The sequence below is a fragment of the Trichomycterus rosablanca genome, chromosome 3 (assembly GCF_030014385.1).
Source record: "Trichomycterus rosablanca isolate fTriRos1 chromosome 3, fTriRos1.hap1, whole genome shotgun sequence".
NCBI lineage: Eukaryota > Metazoa > Chordata > Actinopteri > Siluriformes > Trichomycteridae > Trichomycterus > Trichomycterus rosablanca.
In genome coordinates this window covers 26209468-26233384 of record NC_085990.1, presented here as the reverse complement: position 1 = coordinate 26233384, position 23917 = coordinate 26209468, and the positions used below count along the sequence as shown (strand labels likewise).

At 40.4% G+C, this 23917-nt stretch overlaps 1 protein-coding gene across 7 annotated transcripts in view; it reads right to left on the bottom strand.

Moving 5' to 3' along the window:
• kmt2ca (lysine (K)-specific methyltransferase 2Ca) overlaps nt 1-23917 on the bottom strand; it is a 249644-nt gene that overhangs the window by 167292 nt on the left and 58435 nt on the right. For 6 of the 7 annotated variants that reach the window (XM_062991111.1, XM_062991113.1, XM_062991116.1 and 3 more), the window contains exons 3-4: nt 15370-15449; nt 635-764 (exon numbers count right to left, since the gene is read on the bottom strand). In XM_062991111.1, the coding sequence (XP_062847181.1) occupies nt 635-764; nt 15370-15449 (210 nt within the window). The remainder of the gene's footprint in view (nt 1-634; nt 765-15369; nt 15450-23917) is intronic. The other variant, XM_062991112.1, reaches the window with a different exon arrangement.

Here is a 23917-nt window from a genome sequence, read left to right as displayed (position 1 = left end):
ATGCAACGCTGATTTAGACCGAATGATTATATTTGTAAATGTGTACAATAAATTCAATAGGGGCATCTACACTGATCAGCCATAACATTAAAACCACCTTCTTGTTTCTACACTCACTGTCCATTTTATCAGCTCCACTTAACATATAGAAGCACTTTGTAACTCTACAATTACTGACTGTAGTCCATCTATTTTTCTACACACATTTTTAACCTGATCCACTCATACCAGCACAACACACACTAACACACCACCACCATGTCAGTGTCACTGCAGTACTGAGAATCATCCACAACCTAAATAATACCTACTCTGTAGTGGTCCTGTTGGGGTCCTGACCATTGAAGAACAGCATAAAATGGGGCTAACAAAGTATGCAGAGAAACAGGTGGACTACAGTCAGTAATTGTAGAACGATGGTGAGTGGAGCTGATGAAATGGACAGTAAGTGTAGAAAAAGGGAGGTGGTTTTAATGTTATGGCTGATCCGTGTATGTTCTCCACCTTTGTAAATGTGAGTTAATACTTCTCAGAATCCAGGTCAATCAAACACAGCATTGTTCTTTAACCATCAGCAGCATAATATTCCAGTGTGTGTGTGTGTGTGTGTATGTGTGTGTGCGTTCTCACTAACCTGGATTTGGCTTTCATAGTGCTCGAGGCTGATGAGCCGGCTGAGTCCTCAGACACAGAGCGCTGGAAGAGTGGGGACAGTGGCCGTGAAAAGTCCTCCTCCTCCTCATCTACGTCCAGCTCCATTGCTTCTATTCCCAAAAACAGAGAGAAAAAAAAACACACACACATTAGTGGCTCCTTTCCCGACGTATTAACACACGAGGCTCAAATAACACCAAGAATAATTTTCTTTCTGGTATTTCCTAAGCAGATTTTGTCTGGGAAAATGAAAAAAGCAGTGGGAAACTAACAGCACTAGCCAGGAATCTACAGAAAGTTATATGCTTCTGTTATTCCATAATTCTATCAAATAAAGACCTCACCATTAAAAAAAAGTCCTGAGCCCTTGTCACCAGGTATTCCAGGTACTTTGGTTCTTTCCCAACCTTTGAAAACATGTCAGTAAGTGGATCAGCTATACTAAATTGACCCAGGTGTGAAAAGGTGTGACTGAATGTGTTGGGTTGTTAGTTATTGGGGGGAATTTATGAGAACTAGATTTGGTACACAAGATAAAGACCTCATAAACTGAAAGTGCAAGTTCGCCCAAAACATGAAATCACTCTGTGTTTGTGTAGACCAGGGGTTTTCAACCTGTAGGTACTTGTCCAGGCGGCGTGACATTACGAGATTTTTTACTTCCAAAACTAAAGGAGATATGTGATTTGATTAGTCTCGCTGACCATGCACACACGCATGTCTAATGATATCCAGCTCCGTCTGAAAAAAAGGCCGTTGGCTAGCAAAACTTAAAAATAGGGCTAACAGTGAAGATAAATCAGTGATTGCTGTTATAGGATATATGTGTGTATGTGTCTTTCAGAGAAATGTATAGTGGGAGATGCTTGTTCTCAATATCGCTATAAGTGATTCGGGAGTTGATTCGTATGAAGTGAAGCGTGTAAACATTCTGAGTTTCTCTCCTCAATCATCTCTCCGTTTTTACTGTTATTAATGAATGCTGCGGTTTCAAGTAAACACCAGCTACTACAGAACACCTTGTGTGACTCGCTTTCCTTAAAGGTCGGAGGCTTAATTAAACTGGCTATTACCACAGAGCGGTAGCCAGGTCAGACTCGTTCTGTCCGTGGAGCTACAAGTTAGCTCACCTGAGTTTGTCAGTCAAAGCAGAGTATCCTGAACTAACCAACTGATGTACTTTTGCTATCAACTTGGCTCTCTGAAGTAACATTTTCTGCAAGTACAGCTTACTATTTACAACTAGCTATAACTGAAATTAAACCACGAATATCTACACTGTGCTCGGAGAAACAGGTTCAGCCGTCTCATTGAATTAACTTTTAGAAGTTAATATTTCAATCAGCATTGCATCGTATGTATGATGTGCACAACGTTAATTATATTTGGGGGTAGGGCTGGACGATATGGCTAAAATGTATATCACAATATAACTCCTAATTTCGGTCGATACGATATAATTCCGATATCGATATGAATAACACAAATGTCAGAAAAACTGCCAAGAACACCAAAATTGGATGGCTGTACCTGCAAACCTCTTTTCTGGTTTCTGGCAATAAATACAAGCTGAATACACCACTGAATTAGTCCTTCATCTCTTATCAGCTATTTCATCTGCTTCTTTTTCTACTGTGGACAATTTCCATAGGGGTGGCCAGACTGAGACCACTGCTCACACAGGGGTGGCACAGAAACTGTCTGATACCTTATATTTTTTATGTGGCAAGTTGCTGTGGATCTAGTAGTGTTTTGGTCACTCACTCGTTTACCTATACAGGCAGTGAGTACCATGTAGAATTACATCAAGCCTAACATAATAAGCTTTTTATTTTTTCTCATTTTCCCTGTGAAAAACTAAAATATAGCCTATAACCATAACAGAATTTCAAAGATATTCCTTTGCAATACTTGATCATTTGACTGCAAACTTGTGTGTACTGATGAGACTCAATTGAACCCCAGAACATGCTAGCGTGAATACATGGAAAACAAATTGTTGGGGTTGGCCACCCCCTGGCTCCACCCCTGACTGTGGATGCTCGTTCACTCACAGCTGTTGAACTCATTTTGCCGCTAATATCCACCGTGTTGTAGGTAGCGGAGTGTAATCAGAGCGGTAACGCTGAGCACTGGCTTCGTGCCTGTGGCGTAACGTCATCACGCACTGACGTCATGTATATCGGTCAAATTTGTTTAAAAATCATATCACCGTTATTGAAATATTTTCTATCGCGACATATATCGATATTGAATTATTGTCCAGCACTATTTGGGGGGTTGCGGAGGTTTGGGTTGGGGGAGGGCGCGCAAGTTCAAGGTCAGCACACGGAATGGGGCGCATGTCCAAAAAGGTTGAAAACCCCTGGTGTAGACCATATTATAGGCCAGCTAATTTATAATTTGATTACCAATTAAGTTATAGATTTAGACAATTAGATATTGTGAAGAAAAACAGCTCTCTTCTGCTGAATGTGCAGCCTAATAGACCAAGATCGAGCTATTGTGTGCAAGTATTTCATGCTTAAGTATTACATGCTCTCTTTAATACGCCCATAACAATTTCAGTTGTTCTTGCTCGCTCATTGGCTTTCTAATAATTTGGCTAAAGCTACCAATTAAAAAAATGCATACTAAAATACTAAAGCATGCACACATGCTGAAATATTGAAGACTGAATGACTGTAACTGAACAAAGCAGACTGCTGAACCACTTACTACATAAGCACTACTGAAAAGTATCTTCCGAGTCTAATAGCCAATTAATTGAAGGCTTAGGAACCTTCCCAAAAGTTCTTTTTTTGTTTGTTTGTTTGGCTTTTAACACCATGTTTAACACATTTGTGTCATTTAATGGCAAGAATAGGTATTATGTGTCTGTCTTTATATTTTGGTCCATTTTATATTTTCATCTTTATTTTTATGGCTGCGAGGTAGGTTAAGACTGTTCTTGTGTTATCTTGTGTAAGAACTTCTTTTATGGTTTCAGGCATGTGCACTTATTCTCTTTCTTTGGTGTACTTGAGGCATTCTATTAGAATATGTTTTACTGTTACAGGTGTTTGGCAGATTTCACACGTTGGGAGGGTTTCTCCTTTTACCAGGTATTGGTGGGTTATTCTGGCGTGGCCGATTCGGCTCCCAAAAGTTCTAGTGGCTTTTATTGTCATTATAGCTATTTACAGGTACATACTGAAATCAAACGATTTCTCCAGGAGCATGATGTAACACAGAACACAAGAGCAAACAGTGTAATTAATATAATTGCAAAATGAAAGCACATGGTAACCAGCAGCACCACGACTCTGATCAACCACACAGCAGCATACAATCATAACCCCTGCTTACCTGAGCTTCTCTTCTTTAAATTGAGACCAAATCTATATCTGTGTGTTGTTCCATTAGAGATACATTCCATTTGTTGTAAATTTTTTCCTTGCACTGCTTCATGGAGTTGTTTTACACACCACACCGTAATCAAATAGAGTGAGCTAAACGAATGAATCTTCACCATAGATAAAAGCACAGCTCCCTGATTTGGTTTCTATTAATAATTAGGTTGGGAAGAGTCATTCTCTGACTTGTTTTTATCGTTCATGCGCGAAAGTTTGTTTGTTTATTAGGATTTTAACGTCATGTTTTACACTTTGGTTACATTAATGACAGGAACGGTAGTTACTCATTACACAAGGTTCATCAGTTCACAAGGTTATATCAAACACAGTCATGGACAATTTAGTGTCACTTGCATGTCTTTGGACTGTTGGAGGAAACCGGAGTAAACCCACGCAGACACGGGGAGAACATGCAAACTCCACACAGAAAGGTCCCGGACTGCCCCACCTGGGGATCTAACCCAGGACCTTCTTGCTGTGAGGTGACAGTGCTACCCACTTAGCCACCGTGCCGTCATGCGCGAAAGAGAGGGTGCAGCACAGCACTTTTGTGCTCTGTTTTAAATGTTCTCAAATGATAACCTGCGTTTCCTAGGCATACTTGATATAACAAATATGGTCATTTCTAGTATCGTGTAAAAAATAATATCAAATATATCGATATCTGCGATATACCGCCCAGCCCTAGTCAGTCCATGGCAGGTGAAAAAAAGCAACGGTGACTACACAATTGTTAAACAGGATGCGTGACAGTCTGCGCCCCCTGACCACATACAGTCCTACTTTACGCAAATAGTAACCCTATGCAGGTTAATATATACCATCTGTAATGCTATCACTGCCTTACTGCATTTTTGACCAGTGTTCTTGCAACAGTTAAAGCATCACAAAACTCTTCGTTTACGAGGACGCAGTCAGGGAGCAGAGTTTGACAAATCAATAAAATTATACACTGCCCACAGACAAATGGACTAAATTATCTGCAGCCGTTCGATCAGTCAGTTTATCCCGTGAATGAAGAGATGGTTGCCGCTTTTTTGAGGGAACCTCTTGTAAGAACTATGGATTGCTACGTTTAAATTGGAGGGGCGTGTTGGGACAGTGCATGTGTGTCTAGCAGGAGCCTGTAGTGCAGATTTACTTTTTTTTTTTCTAAATAAAACCAGTGACCCATGTTCTGTGGAAGCAGCCATTCTGCCAATCACCTGAAGAAGCTGGAATTATGGTGAGGGTCAGTGTGTCAGGGTAGATTAGTGCAGTCAGGTGTGTATCAGGGTTCACATCAACCTGAATAAGCATAACATGGGCTCATTTGACAAAAATATAAAGCAATCAAATGCAAATAGGCTAATAAATCACCGTAATCTGATTACTAATTTCTCAGTAGTCAGAAAATCATACTAAATAACATCTATAAACAATACCGCTAAGCAGGGTCAAAAAAAGGGGAGAATTCTCTCAGTATTTATTTTAACAAGCATTAATGTAGACATGCCAGACATGTCTTCTTTATTTAAAAGTGAGCTACAGCTTCACACAAGCAGGTCTAGCCAAGCTACATCTTCATCCAAGTGCTAGCAAAATCTACAGTTACAACTTGAATTGTGTGGGTAAAGATGTGCTACAGCTTCACCCATGCTGATCAAGACATGCGATAGCTTTGGCACTGGAAATAGAGCACCAGGTATAGCTTCACCCATACGGGTTCTAGCCAAGCTTCAATTAAGTGAGTGGAGCAACGGCTACCGTTTCAACCATATGGGTCAAGCAAAGCAAGAGCATCAGTGGTGTGACCCAAGCAACAGCTACAGCTTTATTGACACAGACTGAGCTGCACCTAAAGCTTTACTTGTGTGGGTTTAAGGAATGCTACTACTTCACCCCTATTACACCAGGTTTGTGCAAGAAATGCTTGAGCATTACATACACGTGTATGAATTAAATTCAATGAAAGCTTGCTGATATAGGACCAACTTTCGGTCATATCATTCCATTCAAAATGCCAAAGATCACAGAATTTGACATACATGAAATTATCATTTTTCATCAGCAAGGCCACTCAAAGTGCAATCAGCAAAACAAACTGGATGCTCAAGATGTGGTATTCAAGCTATAATAAAGGAATCTGATGAATCAGGAGAGGTCAAGAACAAAAATGGACTTGAATGCAGAAACTTTCAAAATCTGATGAGAAGTTTCTCATAGTTAAAACCAGAAAAAAAAAACCAGAAGTAGTCCAGCAAAGACCAGGCTGAGCATCTCACAGCTTCATCAGGATGCCAAGTTGATCCTTCAACTGTCTGAAGAAGCTTGATCAGGAATGGTCTTTTTGGAGAAGAAACCGCCAAGAAATCACTTTTAAAATTACAACAGGAAAGATTGGCTTAAATACTGGATTGAAGAGTGGAAAAGAGTATAATGGAATAAGGAGTACAAGTTTGAAATTTTAGGGTTTAAATGTTGACAATATGTGAGAAGAGAGATGGAAGAATAAGTGCTTGAAGTCTTTACTGAAACTGGCTACATTGGTGTTGACAATATTGTCCGAGTTGATGGGATGATGAATGCTAAAAAGCAGGGCTGGGCGCAAATATCGATATATTCGATATTACTTTTTACACAATATTGAAAATGACCATATTCGAGTATGTCTAGGATACACAGGTTACCATTTGAGAACGTTTAAAGCCTTGTAAGAACACAAAAAATGAACTACAATGTTTTGTATTTCTAATTAATTAATTACATTTGTAATTTTCAGCTAAAATATTTACATTGTAGGCGCCCAGGTGGCGCAGTGGGATATTCCGCTTGCACACCAGCACCGAGTTTCTGAACTCCTCGGTTCGAAACTCGGTGTCGCCACCGGCCGGCTGGGCACCATCTAGCGGGCATAATTGGCAGTGCCTGCAGCAGATACTAATTGGCCACCGTATCTGCAGGGTGGGGGCCGGACTATGTGTGGGTGGGTGGGTCTTCATACGCTGTGTAAGGACCCTGATTGGCAGAATGCACTGGCGAGAAGAGGAGGGCTGTACATGTGTCAGAAGAGGCGTGTACAGCAACGTGCTCTCATTGGATGCAATCTGGTATCTCTGGTAGCAGTGGAAGACAAAATTGAGTGCGCTAAATCAGAAGGATAATGGGGAGAAAATGCATAAAATATATACAGGGGTTGGACAATGAAACTGAAACACCTGGTTTTAGACCACAATAATTTATTAGTATGGTGTAGGGCCTCCTTTTGCGGCCAATACAGCGTCAATTCGTCTTGGAAATGACATATACAAGTCCTGCACAGTGGTCAGAGGGATTTTAAGCCATTCTTCTTGCAGGATAGTGGCCAGGTCACTACGTGATGCTGGTGGAGGAAAACGTTTCCTGACTCACTTCTCCAAAACACCCCAAAGTGGCTCAATAATATTTAGATCTGGTGACTGTGCAGGCCATGGGAGATGTTCAACTTCACTTTCATGTTCATCAAACCAATCTTTCACCAGTCTTGCTGTGTGTATTGGTGCATCGTCATCCTGATACACGGCACCGCCTTCAGGATACAATGTTTGAACCATTGGATGCACATGGTCCTCCAGAATGGTTCGGTAGTCCTTGGCAGTGACGCGCCCATCTAGCACAAGTATTGGGCCAAGGGAATGCCATGATATGGCAGCCCAAACCATCATTGATCCACCCCCATGCTTCACTCTGGGCATGCAACAGTCTGGGTGGTACGCTTCTTTGGGGCTTCTCCACACCGTAACTCTCCCGGATGTGGGGAAAACAGTAAAGGTGGACTCATCAGAGAACAACACATGTTTCACATTGTCCACAGCCCAAGATTTGTAGACATTTTAAGCTTTCAAATGGTACCTTATTTACCAGCAAGGGATATGTTGATGATGTAAAACTTGCAGATATTAATTCTTGTTCATTTCTGTGCCCAAATACAAGCAGTGGCCTGCCATTGTACCTTGTTAAGTTTATATTATATCGTATTGTATCATATCTTATATCGCCACTTCGCAAAAGCAGATCAAGATGTGAGTTTTGTAGTCATATCACCCAGCCCTACTAAAAAGTACAGACAGGTGTTAATTTATCATGCAATTCCTTCTGAAAAGCCATGATTGGGAATGGTTTTATTTTTTAGCATGATAACAATCCAGCACACACAGCTCTTGCAAACATGTGAAAACATATTTGGAGAGAAAAACAGCTGATAAAACACTGAAAGTCTTGGACTGTCCTCAACAGAGTCCAAACCCGAAAATTACAGAGGCAGCAGAAAATCACCTGGACAGAGAAAGAAATAAAAGACTAAGTCTAAAGAAGAACTTGGAAAGAAATGATGAAAGAAGCTTGTTATAATGTACCAGAAGATTACTACAGAAAACTTCAGGACAAGTTCAATCTGTGCTTTGTGCCAAGGGAGGTCACACTGAATACTTTAGCCTGTAGAAGCCATTTTGCTCTGAAAATTGTGTTTCTTTTATTATGTGTACTGTATATAGTTCCTGTATTTCTTGTAGGTACCTTAAAAAAAAATAGGGCTGGCACTGATCAAATACTCTGTATCGGTATCGATCCAATATTGGCCCAAATCACTGGATCAAGGAAAAAAATGTGTAATCCGATCCAATACTGTTGCTTAATGTAAATAACACAATGTAAATAAGGCCATTCAAAAATTAAACCACACTGACCTACTTAAACTTTTAGCATTTGAAAAAAAAATCATCTACTACTGCCACATCTAAAAAGTGTCTACAGTTGGAAGATGTGGATGTCAATCAAATGTGAAGGACCAATTAGAATTGACGCAGAGTTTGGTTGAGATTTTCCGTTCTGTCACGTTTTTAGATGATTAAAAACCAAAGCACGCTTATTAAAAAAAACCTTGCTGGATTTTGAAGAGGATGTCTGTGGCTAAACGGGAAACGGTGTAGTTTGTTTTTTTTCATAACACTAATGGATTAAATTTTGTTAAGGATGTGAGAGATCACCAAGCCGGGACATGGTAGATAAATTTGTTAATTTTTGTATTTTTATTATTATTTTTTATTTTCCCCCACTTTTTCTCCCCTAATCTAGTCGTGTCCAATTACCCTGATTGTGTCCTCAACCCTTCACCGCTGACTGAGGACGCCTCTCAACTGACATGCGCCCCCTCCGGTACGTACAGTCAGTACAGACTGCATTTTTCACCTGCACGAGTCGAGTTCATACACTGACGGGGACCGTGTACGGAGGGCCGCACCCCTATCAGCATTATTCCTCAGCCCTGTGCAGGCGCCATCAGTCAGCCAGCAGGGGCCGCAGTCGCACCAGTTATGATGACCTATGATCCAACCTTTTTTTACCCTCTAACCCTGAACAGCAGCCAATCGATCTAGAATATTGAAATGATAATTTATTTGTTAAATACAGATAAAGTTGCACTTTAAATTTTATTTTAAATGTTTGTACGGTGCTGTTAAACAAGCCAAAAATGCTGCTAAATGTTCTGTGTGTAAAAGTGAAAATAAAAACAGCAGTTTTGCATAAGTGTGATGTTGTAGGTTCTGTATTTATTCCTTCAGAAGAATGTTTCACAGCCTGAGCATTGTTATTTAAATGGCTAGTTTAACCATGGTGCATTGAGACATGTATTATTACTGCTTAGTTGTTTGAGAGGAGAAATGACTGTATCGGATTGGTATCGGTATCGGCAGATACTCAATTTGCAGTATCAGTATCGGACATAAAAAAAAGTGGTATCGAGCAAGCCCTAATGAGACAAAAAAGACAAAAAATATAGATGATGATAAAACTTTGCTAAAACAATAAGCTAGTGTTGACCTATGACTTGAACTATACACAGTATTGTATAACCAAGTCCTCTCGCCAAATTTAAAACAAACACCAAGAACCTAAAAGGCTTCAACACACAAAAATCAACAGAGTTTTCTTCATAAAGCACAAAAGCAGTGACACAGGGTCACAGCGGGCAAGGCAACCTTTCAATCATCCTCAGCAAGAGAGGAAATGGTGTCTCTAATGGCAGATTTGCCCACACGGCACTTGGTTAACAGTGGTTTGCTTCCAGCGCTTTAAAGAGCATTTTGCCAGGAACGTGGCACCTAGGCGCAGGTGTGCGACACGGCGGCCTATCTGCTGTGACTGGAGGTCAGATGTAATGGTGGCACGCTGACCTGCTAGTCGGTGTCAGGGACTCGCAGCCAAGAATAATGCACCTCACAAATCAGCAAGCCAGTGTGTGCCAGATGTGTGCCAACATAACAATAAAACACTTCCAGAACAACTGTCCCTAGTTACCATGGTAACACCCTGGCATGATGGCAAAATTGTATTACCAGGCGGTTTAAAGTACAATTATACAATTAAAGCAATTTATTTATTTTGCATCAGCCACAGCAACACATTAGTAGGTTTTTTACTTCCCACACAACATATAATTGACTAGTAGGAACAGGTGGCGTTTTTTTTTTTTCCCATGATCGCCCAAATTTACTGATGAAAACTCACTGCGCACTCTATTAAATATACCTAATAGGTTGTTTCAGAGGCTTTACCTACCCTACAGAACTTTATGGGTATGTAATTCCTGACTATAGCCTATCTCTATTTATTATCCAAAAGTGAACCCTACAGAAGCCCCTCTGATCAGATAATGTTTGAGTGGTGGATCATTCTCAAAACTGCAATAATAGTAACACAGTAATGACCTGTAGTGTTTGTTGTTTGTTTATTAGGATTTTAACGTCATGTTTTACACTTTGGTTACATTCATGACAGGAACGGTAGTTACTCATTACACAAGATTCATCAGTTCATCAATTCATGTCAAATACAGTCATGGACAATTTTGTATCTCCAATTCACCTCACTGCATGTATATGGACTGTGGGAGGAAACCGAAGCGTCCGGAGGAAACCCACACAGACACGGGGAGAACATGCAAACTCCACACAGAAAGGACCCAGACCGCTCCACCTGGGGATGGAACCCAGGACCTTCTTGCTGTGAGGCGACAGTGCTACCCACTTAGCCACCGTGCCGCCACGCACTCTATTAGATATACCAAATAGGTTGTTTCAGAGGCTTTACCTACCCCACAGAACTTTATTTACTTTCACATTTTTTACATTTTTGGCATTTAGCAGACGCTTTTTCTATCCAAAGCGACTTACACTTGTGACAGTATACAATCTAAGCAATTGAGGGTTAAGGGCCTTGCTCAGGGGCCCAACAGTGGCAACCTGGCAGTGGTGGGGCTTGAACTGGCAACCTTCTAATTACTGGTCCAGTACCTTAACCGCTGGGTACGGCTGCCCTTTATGGGTATATAATTCCTAACTATAGCCTATCTCTATTTATTATCCAAAAGTAAACCCTACAGAAGCCCCTCTGATCAGATAATGTTTAAGTGGTGGATCATTCTCAAAACTGCAATAATAGTAACACAGTAATGACGTGTAGTGTTTGTTGCAGCGTTTGTTGAGTGTAGCAGGTGCAGCAATGTTGTTGGGATCAATGATTAAAGGAGAATAGCTCTCCAACCAAAAACATAAAACCAACATCCTCCTGTGATCAAAAGGTGTCTACTAATAAAGGACTAAAGGAAGATGTTCTGTTAGCAGTGGATTTAGGCATACCAAGAGGCGTTCTTCGTTAAAAAGGCCAGATAGCTTACACAGTATTTAAAACACTGCTGCACCTGCTACACTCATACCAGAACAACACAGTACCATGTTACTACCATTTCAGTATCAGTGCAGTTTAGTGGAGGTGATACAGGGGGCTGAAATGTACAGAGCAATAGATTCAGTAATTGTACACCCACAATCGTAACTACTAGATTTAAATGTAGTGATGCTACCACTTCACTGGCAGCTTCAGAACAGTTAGCCAAAGCATCTATTGATAAAATATGATTACTGAGAGACTCACATCCACTCTGTATTTTCCATGATCAGATTACTAAAGGACTTGTGGACAGCACTGTGATGCAGCTGGTACTGTAGATATTGCACTGAAGTATGTATCCTGGAAAACTGGGTTTAACATTTGAATAAGTGTTCATTGAAGCCTCTGCCAAAGCTTAATTCCATGTAAAGCTGAATTTCTGTTATAGTTGCATTAAAATGAGATGAAACACCTAAAGCAGAACAAAAAAAACACTCAAGTAGCTACTAGGACAGTTTCAGTTAAAAGCCTATAAAGACAAGGCATCATTCAAGAGCCTGGTATTCAAATAACACTCATCTTTATGCAAAAGACCACCTTTCTGTTTTGAACTGAAGAAAAACGGGGGACAACCTACAGCACTTTGATCTTGTAAGTGCTTCAGATCTCTCGGATTCATTTACATGCACTTATCACCAACAGCACCATAAACTACATTCAGTGGGAAGCATGTGTACTTAAACACACACCAATTACAGCCACAGAAAACATACAGCTGAACATTAATAATAATGCAAACATACGGACCAATCGCTTTATTGGCTCAGGGTCATGGAAGGCGAAATAGACAATCAGGTCTGTGTAAACACCTGGGCGGCTAATAGCACTGCTGAAATTCGAACCTAGATCTCAGTGGTAGTGGGCTACCGTAATAAACCACTGCACCACCCGAGTGCCAAGTTGAATGGCTTCAAAATTAATTAGATATTTACAGATGTCTTCAACTTTGAAATTAACCTGTGCTTTAGACCCCGATAAATAGTTAATAATGCAGAATTCTTTGCCATTATATACACCAATAAGGCATAACATTATGACCACCTTTCTAATATTGTGTTGGTCCCCCTTTTGCTGCCAAAACAGTCCTGCAACTGTGATGCACTGTGTGTTCTGACACCTTTCTATCAGAACCAGCATTAACTTCTTCAGCAATTTGAGCTACAGTAGCTCGTCTGTTGGATCGGACCACAGGGACCAGTCTTCGCTCCCCACGTGCATCAATGAGCCTTGGCCACCCATGACCCTTTCGCTGGTTTACCACTGTTCCTTCCTTGGACCAGTTTTGATAGATACTGACCACTGTAGACCGGGAACACCCCACAAGAGCTCCAGTTTTGGAGATGCTCTGACCCAGTCGTCTAACCATAGTAACTTTGAGGATTCAATGTTCACTTACTGTCTAATATCCCACCCACTTACAGGTGCCGTGATGAGATAATCAGTGTTATCCATTTCACGTGTTAGTGGTCATAATGTTATGCCTAGTCGGTGTATTTAGACTTCTTTGTGCAGTGCTTGTTTGTGACCAGATGCTTTACAACACGACTTATTTTCCATCACCTATTGGACACTTCTATCCAAAGTAGAGATGGGACGATCGATCGGCTATGAATCGGTATCGGCCGATTTTTAATCAAAATATGCTATCGGCGATCGGCGATATTTCCTAAAAGTAGCCGATCCGATCGTGTGATATATAAAGATCACGTTAAGTTAACAGCTCAGTGGATTGATCCAGACTTTGAGCTACGAAGCACCAACCATCACATCACCATTCATCAACCATCGTACAGAAACCACAGTGAAAGCTCTTCATGACCTAAAATAACATAATTAACGTTGTGCATCATACATACGATGTAATTTTGCTGATTGTAATATTTACTTTAAAAAGATAATACAACCCGGTCACATCTGAGCCGATTCTATCAGCACGTTATATAAACTCCTGGTTCACTTTGGTAAATCGTAAGCGGTTCTTACTTGTGATGTAGATGAGAACAGAAAACGTTACAGAGCCAATCAGAGGCAAAAGTTTATTCATTACCAAATTCGTTAGTTCAGGATCATCTGCTGAACTTTTAGCTCCTTAGACGGAACGAGTCTGACGGTCGGTTACAGATCTGTGGTAATAGCGGTTTAATTAAGCTTTTTAATGAAGCTTTTTAATGTAAGAGAGTCACACAAAATGTTCTGTAGTAGCTGGTGTTTATTTTAAACCACGACATTTAATTAATAACAGTAAACACGGAGAGATAACCGAGAAGAGAAACTTACGCTTCGCGAAAAATGACTCGTGAATCAATGAATCACTTATAGCGATACAGTGAACAAAGCGTCTCTTCTAAAGGCACACACACACACACAAACACACACACAAACACACAAACACGCGCGCGCGCTGCTCCGGTTTATCTTCACTGTGAGGCTCTTTTTAAGTTTATTTATTGTATTCACTGCTAACCCCCCCCCCCCATCGCAATCGGCTATCGGCAGATGTCCCTGAAAGGAGATCGCAGATCGGAATCGGTGCCAAAAACCCCGATCGTCCCATCTCTAATCCAAAGCAAAGTCAAAGGTCAATGGTGCTTAAACCAGTTACCCACTGATCACTAGCCCAGTAACTTAACCGTAGAGCTAACACTTTAAGCAATATACAGTATATATAGGATAAAAATCAGTCATCGCTGGACTGAGAATAGTCCACCAACCAAAAATATCCAGCCGACAGCGCCCCATGGGCAGCGTCCTGTGACCACTGATGAAGGTCTAGAAGATGACCAACTCAAACAGCAGCAATAGATGAGCGATCGTCTCTGACTTTACATCTACAAGGGGAACCAACTAGGTAGGAGTGTCTAATAGAGTGCACAGTGAGTGGACACAGTAGTTATCATGATGTTCTACAACAATCACTGGTAAAAAATGACCATTTTACTCCAAAAAGATAAATCTTTTGTTTATTAGCCCAAATATTATAAAATTGCATTATAAGTGTAGTCTGAAGGCACCAGGAGAGGCAGATACTATGATGGTGATCATACTGTTTGCTGGAAGGAGCATCAGCAGATTCACTCCTGCAGAGCACACAAATAAGCTACTGAGCTTGGAACGAAATCCAAGCTCAGTAACGCCCAAGGCATGGCAGGGCGTTAAGCTTGGAGGATGCAATCTGTTCCTGGATTGCACTGACTGGCCATGCAATATGGACATGAAGTGCTGAAGCAGGAACCCATGCATAAAAAAAACACTTTAGGAGAAACATGTGAATAAAAAAAGTGTCCAACTTTTATTAAGCACCCACGCAAATGCACTAACCAGTCATCCTAATTGACAAAAATTAAGCAGTCTTCTTACACCTATTAACACCTTTAATGTTGAAAGCTTTCAGAGAGCATAAGTCACCCAGCACAACACCGTAGTGGCCATCCATTTCAGGATATTTTCTATATGCTCTTTCTTGAGCAAGCAGCAGCCCTACGTAGGAAGAGGCAAGCACATGTATTCACATTTCGAAATTTCTGCCACATTTTGACAGTTCAGTGCAGCTAAAAAATTAATTATTTTCGCTCACCCATCTCTGGTGGCTGTGCGACGTCCGTCCCGTCCATGCTGTCATCATCATCTACCTGAGCACCGCCTCGACTACGAGACCTGAAGAGAGAAAGACGAAGAAATGTAAATGTTTTCACTTGAAGTTGTAATGTAAAAAATTCTCAGTTACAAATGAAGTCGAATTGTTTAATCTAGAATGATGAAATGGTCTTAAGCAAGGTGTTCATGGGTTCATTCCTCAGAGAACACGTCTCATTTAGAGCAGAACATTACTATGTTTGAGGTCATGTTCTACATCGTTATGATACATCATGTCATACACCAACACCGATATGTCTGTGCAAAACCCTAAATGGTCTGACTTATTATTATTATTATTATTATTATTATTATTATTATTATGCACCACTTGATAACTGGTGGCAAAGCAGCACACGTTTTACAGCTGGATCAATCAAGAACAGAGGTACCTGACGAAAAAATATAACTAGGTTTCCAGAAGAGCCCTAGACATATATTTTGCCTATATTAGCACACCTAAATAAAAGCAAGAACCAAGTATAACCGTCAAAACTACTCTTCCATGCATCTTGCATTTAAAAGTCAATTAGGGTCAGGATTGGATTGGATCAGAAGTACATTTGAAGGTAGATTTACTGAATCAGATGAATAAGATCAATGTCTGAAAAATCTGTCCAGTAATTCTGGCTTCAAGGTGCGTGAGAGCACTGACTCACAAGAAAAGGGAGTGTTTGTTTGTTTGTTTATTAGGATTTTAACGTCATGTTTTTACTTTGGTTACATTCATGACAGGAACGGTAGTTACTCATAGGGCTGTCGCGGTGAAAGAATTTCCCCGTTGGCAATTTAGCGTGGCTCAACACAGCGATATTACCGCCATGTATTTTGTTTTTTGAAAATTACTTAATTTATCTGTATTTTAGAGCTATATTTTAGAGCTATATAAACAAGCTTTATTGTTAGGCTATAATTCTGTATATTATTGCTTTATAAATGACAAAGATGAGACAGCCTTAGGACAAATCAAATGCGTGTTTATTGTTAAATACAGAACAGAGCAAGGATGCGCAATAAGAATGCACGGCTTTTAGATATACACTGTGAAACAAACAAAAAAAGCAAACTGTTTAGGCTAAATATTTTAAGTGCACATCTAAGCAAAATCTGGTTAAAAAAAACCAAAAAAACAACAACAACAACTCTCTCTAAAAACTCTCTCTGATGGTGTGCTCGTCGCACAAATACACATGTACTTGCATGCGACTTTAGAGAGCAGAGGAAATCTAGCCCGGTTGTCGCGCATTAAAAATGCACTGAAATTAGCCACTTTTATTTACATAACAATATATACTAAATTTAAGTTATTATTCGTTTCAATACATTTTTATTTATCAAAAAAATACATTTAAATCATTCCAGCAAGCAGGCAAGAGAATATTTGCAGGCAATGCCATATTAACTGTCATTAAGTGTTTTAGTACGCCAAGGCTGTTTGAATATAGTCTAAATTACAAGTATTTTATTGAGTGTGAACTCAATTTGATCATTAATAAACTTGCCTATAATTAATGTTGCCATTGTTTCCATCTTAAAACACAAAGCCTGACACTCAGCAGCAACGGATGCAAACAGGTGGCGGGAAAATGACGCCCTTAGCTCTTCATTTATTTAACATTTATTACGCCCGAATGTAAGCGTAAAACAAGATGGACCCTGCAACAAAAAAAGAAAGAAAAATGTGAACATCGTGGTTGTGACGGTTGCTTGGCATGCCTTGCGGCTGGCTGGTTTATAGCGCGGTATTTCAAAATTGCGGTTACCGCGACAGCCCTAGTTGCTCATTACACAAGATTCATCAGTTCACAAGGTTATATCGAACACAGTCATGGACAATTTAGTGTCTCCAATTCACCTCACTTGCATGTTTTTGGACTGTGGGAGGAAACCGGAGCACCCGGAGGAAACCCACACGGACATGGGGAGAACATGCAAACTCCACACAGAAAGGAACCGGACCGTCCCTGGGGGTCGAACCCAGGACCTTCCTACTGTGAGGCGACAGTGCTACCCACTTAGCCACCGTGCCGTCCCACTACAAAAGGGAACAGAGACAATTTGACTCATATAAGCCAAGGCAAGCCTCATAAAGTCAGAGCTTAAAGTGACAACACCATTCAATGCAGCTGTGAATGGTTACCACTGTTGAGCCCTTGAAAAAGGCCCTTAACCCTTAATTTCTTGCACTGGGTTCAGTCCCAACCATAAGTCACGTTTGATAAAAGCATCCGCTAAATGCTATAAATGTAACTAACTGTTCAGTCACCAAAGAAAAAACGTCTGCCATGATAGACTAAACATGTCCCTTACAAAAGTGTAGAAACTTTCGACCTAAACTAAGTGTTAATGACTGATCAGCTTGGTCATGACAGGCCACAAGACACAATGCTACATGGATAAATGTTTAGCAGCAGCAATATTTCAACCAAGCAATTAAGGCATTTAAGGTCTAAAGATCTAAAGGTCGCTGTACAGTTCACACTACACACTAGGTATGAGCCTGAGAAAGAGGATCCATCTACTGTAGACTAGAGGTGGGCGATATGGCCTTTAAATAATATCACGATATTTTGGGATATTTTTGCGATAACAATATTCACTCACGATATATAAGAACACTTTTTTAAACAGTTTATTTTAAAAACACCTTTGATTTGCAGACACTCAGGAAATCTAAGGTACAAATGTTACTAAATGTACATTAAATTAAGCATCACTTCCAGTAGGGCTGTGCGATATGGCTAAAAAACTCAGATCTCCACATGCTTTTGAGAAGTGGTGATATACGATATAATGTAAACAAAGTACAATGGCAGGTCACACGTATTTTACCTTATATTGTTTATAAGTTCTCTTAAAAACACAAAACACTGTAGTTCTGATCAATTCTGACTAATTACAATGTTTCTATTTTGTATTATTACAGGCTGTATTTGTATTCATATTGACAACATTTACAGTGCCTTGCAAAAGTATTCAGCCCCCTTGAACTTTTCAACCTTTTGCCACATTTCAGGCTTCAAACATAACGATATGAAATTGTAATTTTTTGTGAAGAATCAACAACAAGTGGGACACAATCGTGAAGTGGAACGAAATTTATTGGATATTTTAAACTTTTTTTAGAAATAAAAAACTGAAAAGTGGGGCGTGCAATATTATTCAGCCCCCTTGCGTTAATACTTTGTAGCGCCACCTTTTGCTGCGATTACAGCTGCAAGTCGCTTGGGGTATGTCTCTATTAGTTTTGCACATCGAGAGACAGAAATTTTTGCCCATTTTCCTTGCAAAACAGCTCGAGCTCAGTGAGGTTGGATGGAGAGCGTTTGTGAACAGCAGTTTTCAGCTCTTTCCACAGATTCTCGATGGGATTCAGGTCTGGACTTTGACTTGGCCATTCTAACACCTGGATACGTTTATTTGTGAACCATTCCATTGTAGATTTTGCTTTATGTTTTGGATCATTGTCTTGTTGGAAGATAAATCTCCGTCCCAGTCTCAGGTCTTTTGCAGACTGCAACAGGTTTTCTTCCAGAATGGTCCTGTATTTGGCTCCATCCATCTTCCCATCAATTTTAACCATCTTCCCTGTCCCTGCTGAAGAAAAGCAGGCCCAAACCATGATGCTGCCACCACCATGTTTGACAGTGGGGATGGTGTGTTCAGGGTGATGAGCTGTGTTGCTTTTACGCCAAACATAACGTTTTGCATTGTGGCCAAAAAGTTCGATTTTGGTTTCATCTGACCAGAGCACCTTCTTCCACATGTTTGGTGTGTCTCCCAGGTGACTTTTTATAGATATCTTTGAGAAATGGCTTTCTTCTTGCCACTCTTCCATAAAGGCCAGATTTGTGCAGTGTACGACTGATTGTGTCCTATGGACAGAGTCTCCCACCTCAGCTGTAGATCTCTGCAGTTCATTCAGAGTGATCATGGGCCTCTTGGCTGCATCTCTGATCAGTCTTCTCCTTGTTTGAGCTGAAAGTTTAGAGGGACGGCCGGGTCTTGGTAGATTTGCAGTGGTCTGATACTCCTTCCATTTCAATATGATCGCTTGCACAGTGCTCCTTGAGATGTTTAAAGCTTGGGAAATCTTTTTGTATCCAAATCCGGCTTTAAACTTCTCCACAACAGTATCTCGGACCTGCCTGGTGTGTTCCTTGGTCTTCATGATGCTCTCTGCGCTTTAAACAGAACTCTGAGACTATCACAGAGCAGGTGCATTTATACGGAGACTTGATTACACACAGGTGGATTCTATTTATCACCATCAGTCATTTAGGTCAACATTGGATCATTCAGAGATCCTCACTGAACTTCTGGAGTGAGTTTGCTGCACTGAAAGTAAAGGGGCTGAATAATATTGCACGCCCCACTTTTTAGTTTTTTATTTCTAAAAAAAGTTTAAAATATCCAATAAATTTCGTTCCACTTCACGATTGTGTCCCACTTGTTGTTGATTCTTCACAAAAAATTACAATTTCATATCGTTATGTTTGAAGCCTGAAATGTGGCAAAAGATTGAAAAGTTCAAGGGGGCTGAATACTTTTGCAAGGCACTGTATATTACACAAACCAGCAAAATCTCACAATCACATTTATGCTCCATTTTACTTCAAATTAATGAGCATCAAAAAATCCCCAAAACTTTTAATATATTTTAATATCATTGCATAATTAAAGCGTGTCTGTCAATTATACAACAACCAATAAAGAGAGAGCTTGAAATTCTAAATTCGAAGCTCTGAATGGTTCATACATCTGAATCTCTTGAATTGGAGTTGTTCGCCCACAGAGTCAGCAACACGAATGAATCTTTACCATAGATAAGAGAACAGTTTTCTGTTTCGATTCCAATGAATGATTCATCTGAAGAGCGTCGTTTCTGACTCATTGACTCAGTGATTTAGTTTCCATGCTCATATGTGAAGGAAAGCGTTCCGCTTAGCGTGTTTGTGTTTTAAACGTTCTCAGATGGTAACCTGTGTAGTAACCTGTGTATTCTGTTCGTTCACTGACGTTTCTGTTCTCACATCATTCTCGGACTCACGCAGTGACTGACACTCCTCGTACTCAGGCGGGTGCTTTTGCTTTAGGTGCTGAAATAAATGTGATGTTGCCACCGTTTGTCGTCATCGTATTTTTGCACGTTTTGCAAATTACTGTCGTTTGTTTGGAGTCTGAGCTTCTGTATCTGAAAACCTTCCACACTAGTGATGTAGCTCCTCTTGTAGGGACTAGTTCATCCTCAGTGCTAACTCCAGTACTACTCTCTGCATTGGTCGCCATTATTTCACTGTTACGTGCTTGAGAGTGGGTGACGCGCGTTTGCTAACAATATCGCGATATGGCAAAAACCATATCGAGTTTACAACTAGAGGAACGATATTATATCGCCCACCCCTACTGTAGACCATTGGTGAGTAGAGGTAAGAGAAAAACAAAGTATAGAGACAGATGCTTTGCTACTTGCTACTTCATTTGGAAACCATATAAGCAGGTCATGTAAAGACGAGCCTATGCAAAACTGCACCTGTCTAGGCCTTAAGGCTTTTCTTTCCACACTCACACTGAGCTTGATTATCAGAGGTACAGGCCTGAGCCTCAGAACCTCTGCTTTGTAAATATATCCCGTTTAATGCACTGGGTGGCTTTTATATGAGAAACCCCTTGAGGACCTTTTCTGGGCTGGCTTATTCGTTATCAGGTTTGCAAACTTAACATCTGAACTGCAGTGAAATGAGAGAAGAAAAAACAGCCTGCATAATGCTTTCATTAACTTCTCTCTAATTCAACATTTTATCAAGTTTATTATATTTACATGAACTGGCATGCTGGTCTCTGGTTTGGTGTTGATAGGTAGGTTCATGTGTCATACCCTGATTGGTCAGGCACTTGACGTCGCTTAGTCTCTAAAAAGTCACACTTAATTAAACTTTTACAATCATTCATCTTAACCATGATTCCTTTAGGTGGTTCCTTTAGGATTATAAGACAGAAATTTCATAGTGACAGGACAGACATCTCTGGGAGGTTTCAAGGTTGTGCCCACCCTCTACATTTTTTTTTTTGCCATTTTGTTTACGTGATTTCCTCCTTTCCTCCCAATTTAACATACCTGAGCGGGAGCGGGGGGGTCTTACACAGTCATAGGAACATTATCCAAATGATTTATTTAGGCTGTTTAACATTTATTATTTTCATTCTTTATAATAATAAATCAGAACCATATTTTAGGCAAAACAACATAAAGAACATCATGTAACATTTTTTTCTCAATAGTGCAAACAACATTTTTACATAATCCATCTTCACTGTATACATCTGACATGCAGCCCCGGTTCTGGACTGCGTTGCTTAGGGGGCAGTGAGCAACGCCCCCGGAAGTCATTCAAAATGCAATACGAAAAAAAGAGCTTTAACATGAGTCTATGAGAGCGATCTGGGGCGAATTTCAGTTAGAGTGAATGAAACACAACTCGACGCTGATTGGACTACGATATTCAGAGGCAAGACAGACTCCAGAACAGTCACAGATAGTTTAACACTGGTTGAATGTGATAGAAAAATTTCTTCCCATTCGCCCTTTGGTGGTGCGTCGCCCGATCGCCCTAATGAACCCGGTTGTGTCCGAGGAGGGTATTTTTGCCTGCGTCACGCTCCCTCCAAAACGTGCGCAGTCCACCGATCACTTCTTAACCGTCCACACATTTGGTGAATTCGTGTGCAGAGAGCCACGCACTGATCTCTGTGCTCCTCCACTTGCTGTACAGGCGCCTCGGGCTACTAACCAAGGTCCTTACACAGCGTTAAAGACCCCGTCCCCTTTTCAGTCCGGTATTTTACCCACCCGGCAGACTTTTAATGGCCAATTTTGTCTGCTGCAGGCATTGCCAATTACTCAGGAGCTCAGAACCCCAGGACTGGTGTGCTAGCAAAATATCCTGCTGCACCACCTGGGCGCCCACCATCTAATTTTAAAATTATTAAGGCCACGTTTTCCTGGAAACACTTAAAGCCTTAGATATTGTTTTATACTCTTGCCAGAATCTGATCATGGAGATCCACAGACTGCTACTTGGACTTTATGGCTTGATCTTTGACCTAACAATGCAGCGTAAGCTGTGGGCTCGTTTAGACCCAACTGTGTGACTTTAAAAATCATGACAAATCAACTGAAATGGCAACAGTTTAATTCAATTGAATTATAGACACATCTCAAGGATAATTTAGGCAAACAGAGGCACCAGACCGCAATTAGTTTACAGCAAAGGATCATAAATGTTTTCTAGAGAGACTTCTTTCTTGATCCTCCCCTTATTTCCTCTTTTTCAATTCCACATTGTGAATCAGTCGTTGCTTGTACAACGCTGATCTGATCAAGGATAGCCAGCTCACCACACGCCCTCTCCGACAAGTATCTGATCTGACAGTGTTGGGCTCCCACACATCGTGTACAGAGGTCTGAATTGATCTAGTTTAGCATTTATAATGTAGATTTAAGACCCTACATAGACAGCAGTCCATTACAGCTAAATCAAGCTTTATATTAAAAAATTAGGTAAAATATCCCTGTTTAATACACATCCACATGTTTACATATTCAAACAATTGCTACATTTTGTTGGTTGACCAGCAGTTCTATGCATAAGAGTTTTCATGTTGATTTAAATGTGATGCCGTTTCTTTGCTTATGTTTTAAATTATTTAAATGGGTCATTTCCCTGTTCGTCAGGCAAGTTCGGCAGAACTCTGAGCTGTAGGAGTTTTCTGCTGAGTCAGGTATTAGCAGGAGTTACACTCCATGCTGTTGATGTTAGTGAGTGTGTGCTTTTTTGGATCAGCATAAAAAAGTATAACAAATTTAACTTTGCTTTCCTTTAACCAATACTTAAAAATCGATAAACCTTAAGCCTTGAATTTTGCCCACGATTATAGATGAAAATTACATTCAAGGTGTTTAATGTTTCATTTATGTGTTTATTTATTAGGATTTTAACATGATGTTTTACACACTTTGGTTACATTCATAATGTCAAACACAGTCATGGACAATTTTGTATCTCCAGTTTACCTCATTTGAATGCCTCTGGACTTTGGGAGGAAACTCATGCGGACACGGGAAGAACATGCAAACTCCACACAGAAAGGACCCAAACCGCCCCACCTGGGGATCAAACCCAGGACCTTCTTGCTGTGAGGCGACAGTGCTACCCACTTAGCCACCGTGCCACCCGTGTGTGAAGGGGGAGTGGGGGTGCACTCCGTTAGACATGTAGTCGCACATCCCAAGCCTGCATTTCTATTATTTTCATTAGCAGTGTTACGAATCACAAATTTTAGGTTTTTTTGAAACACAAATGGAATTTGTTTTTTGGACCAGCATAAATAAGTATAACAAATTTAACTTTGCTTTCCATTTATCAATGTTTAAGAAAACTTTAAGAATTGAATTTTGCCCATGGACTTAAATGAACATTACATTCAAG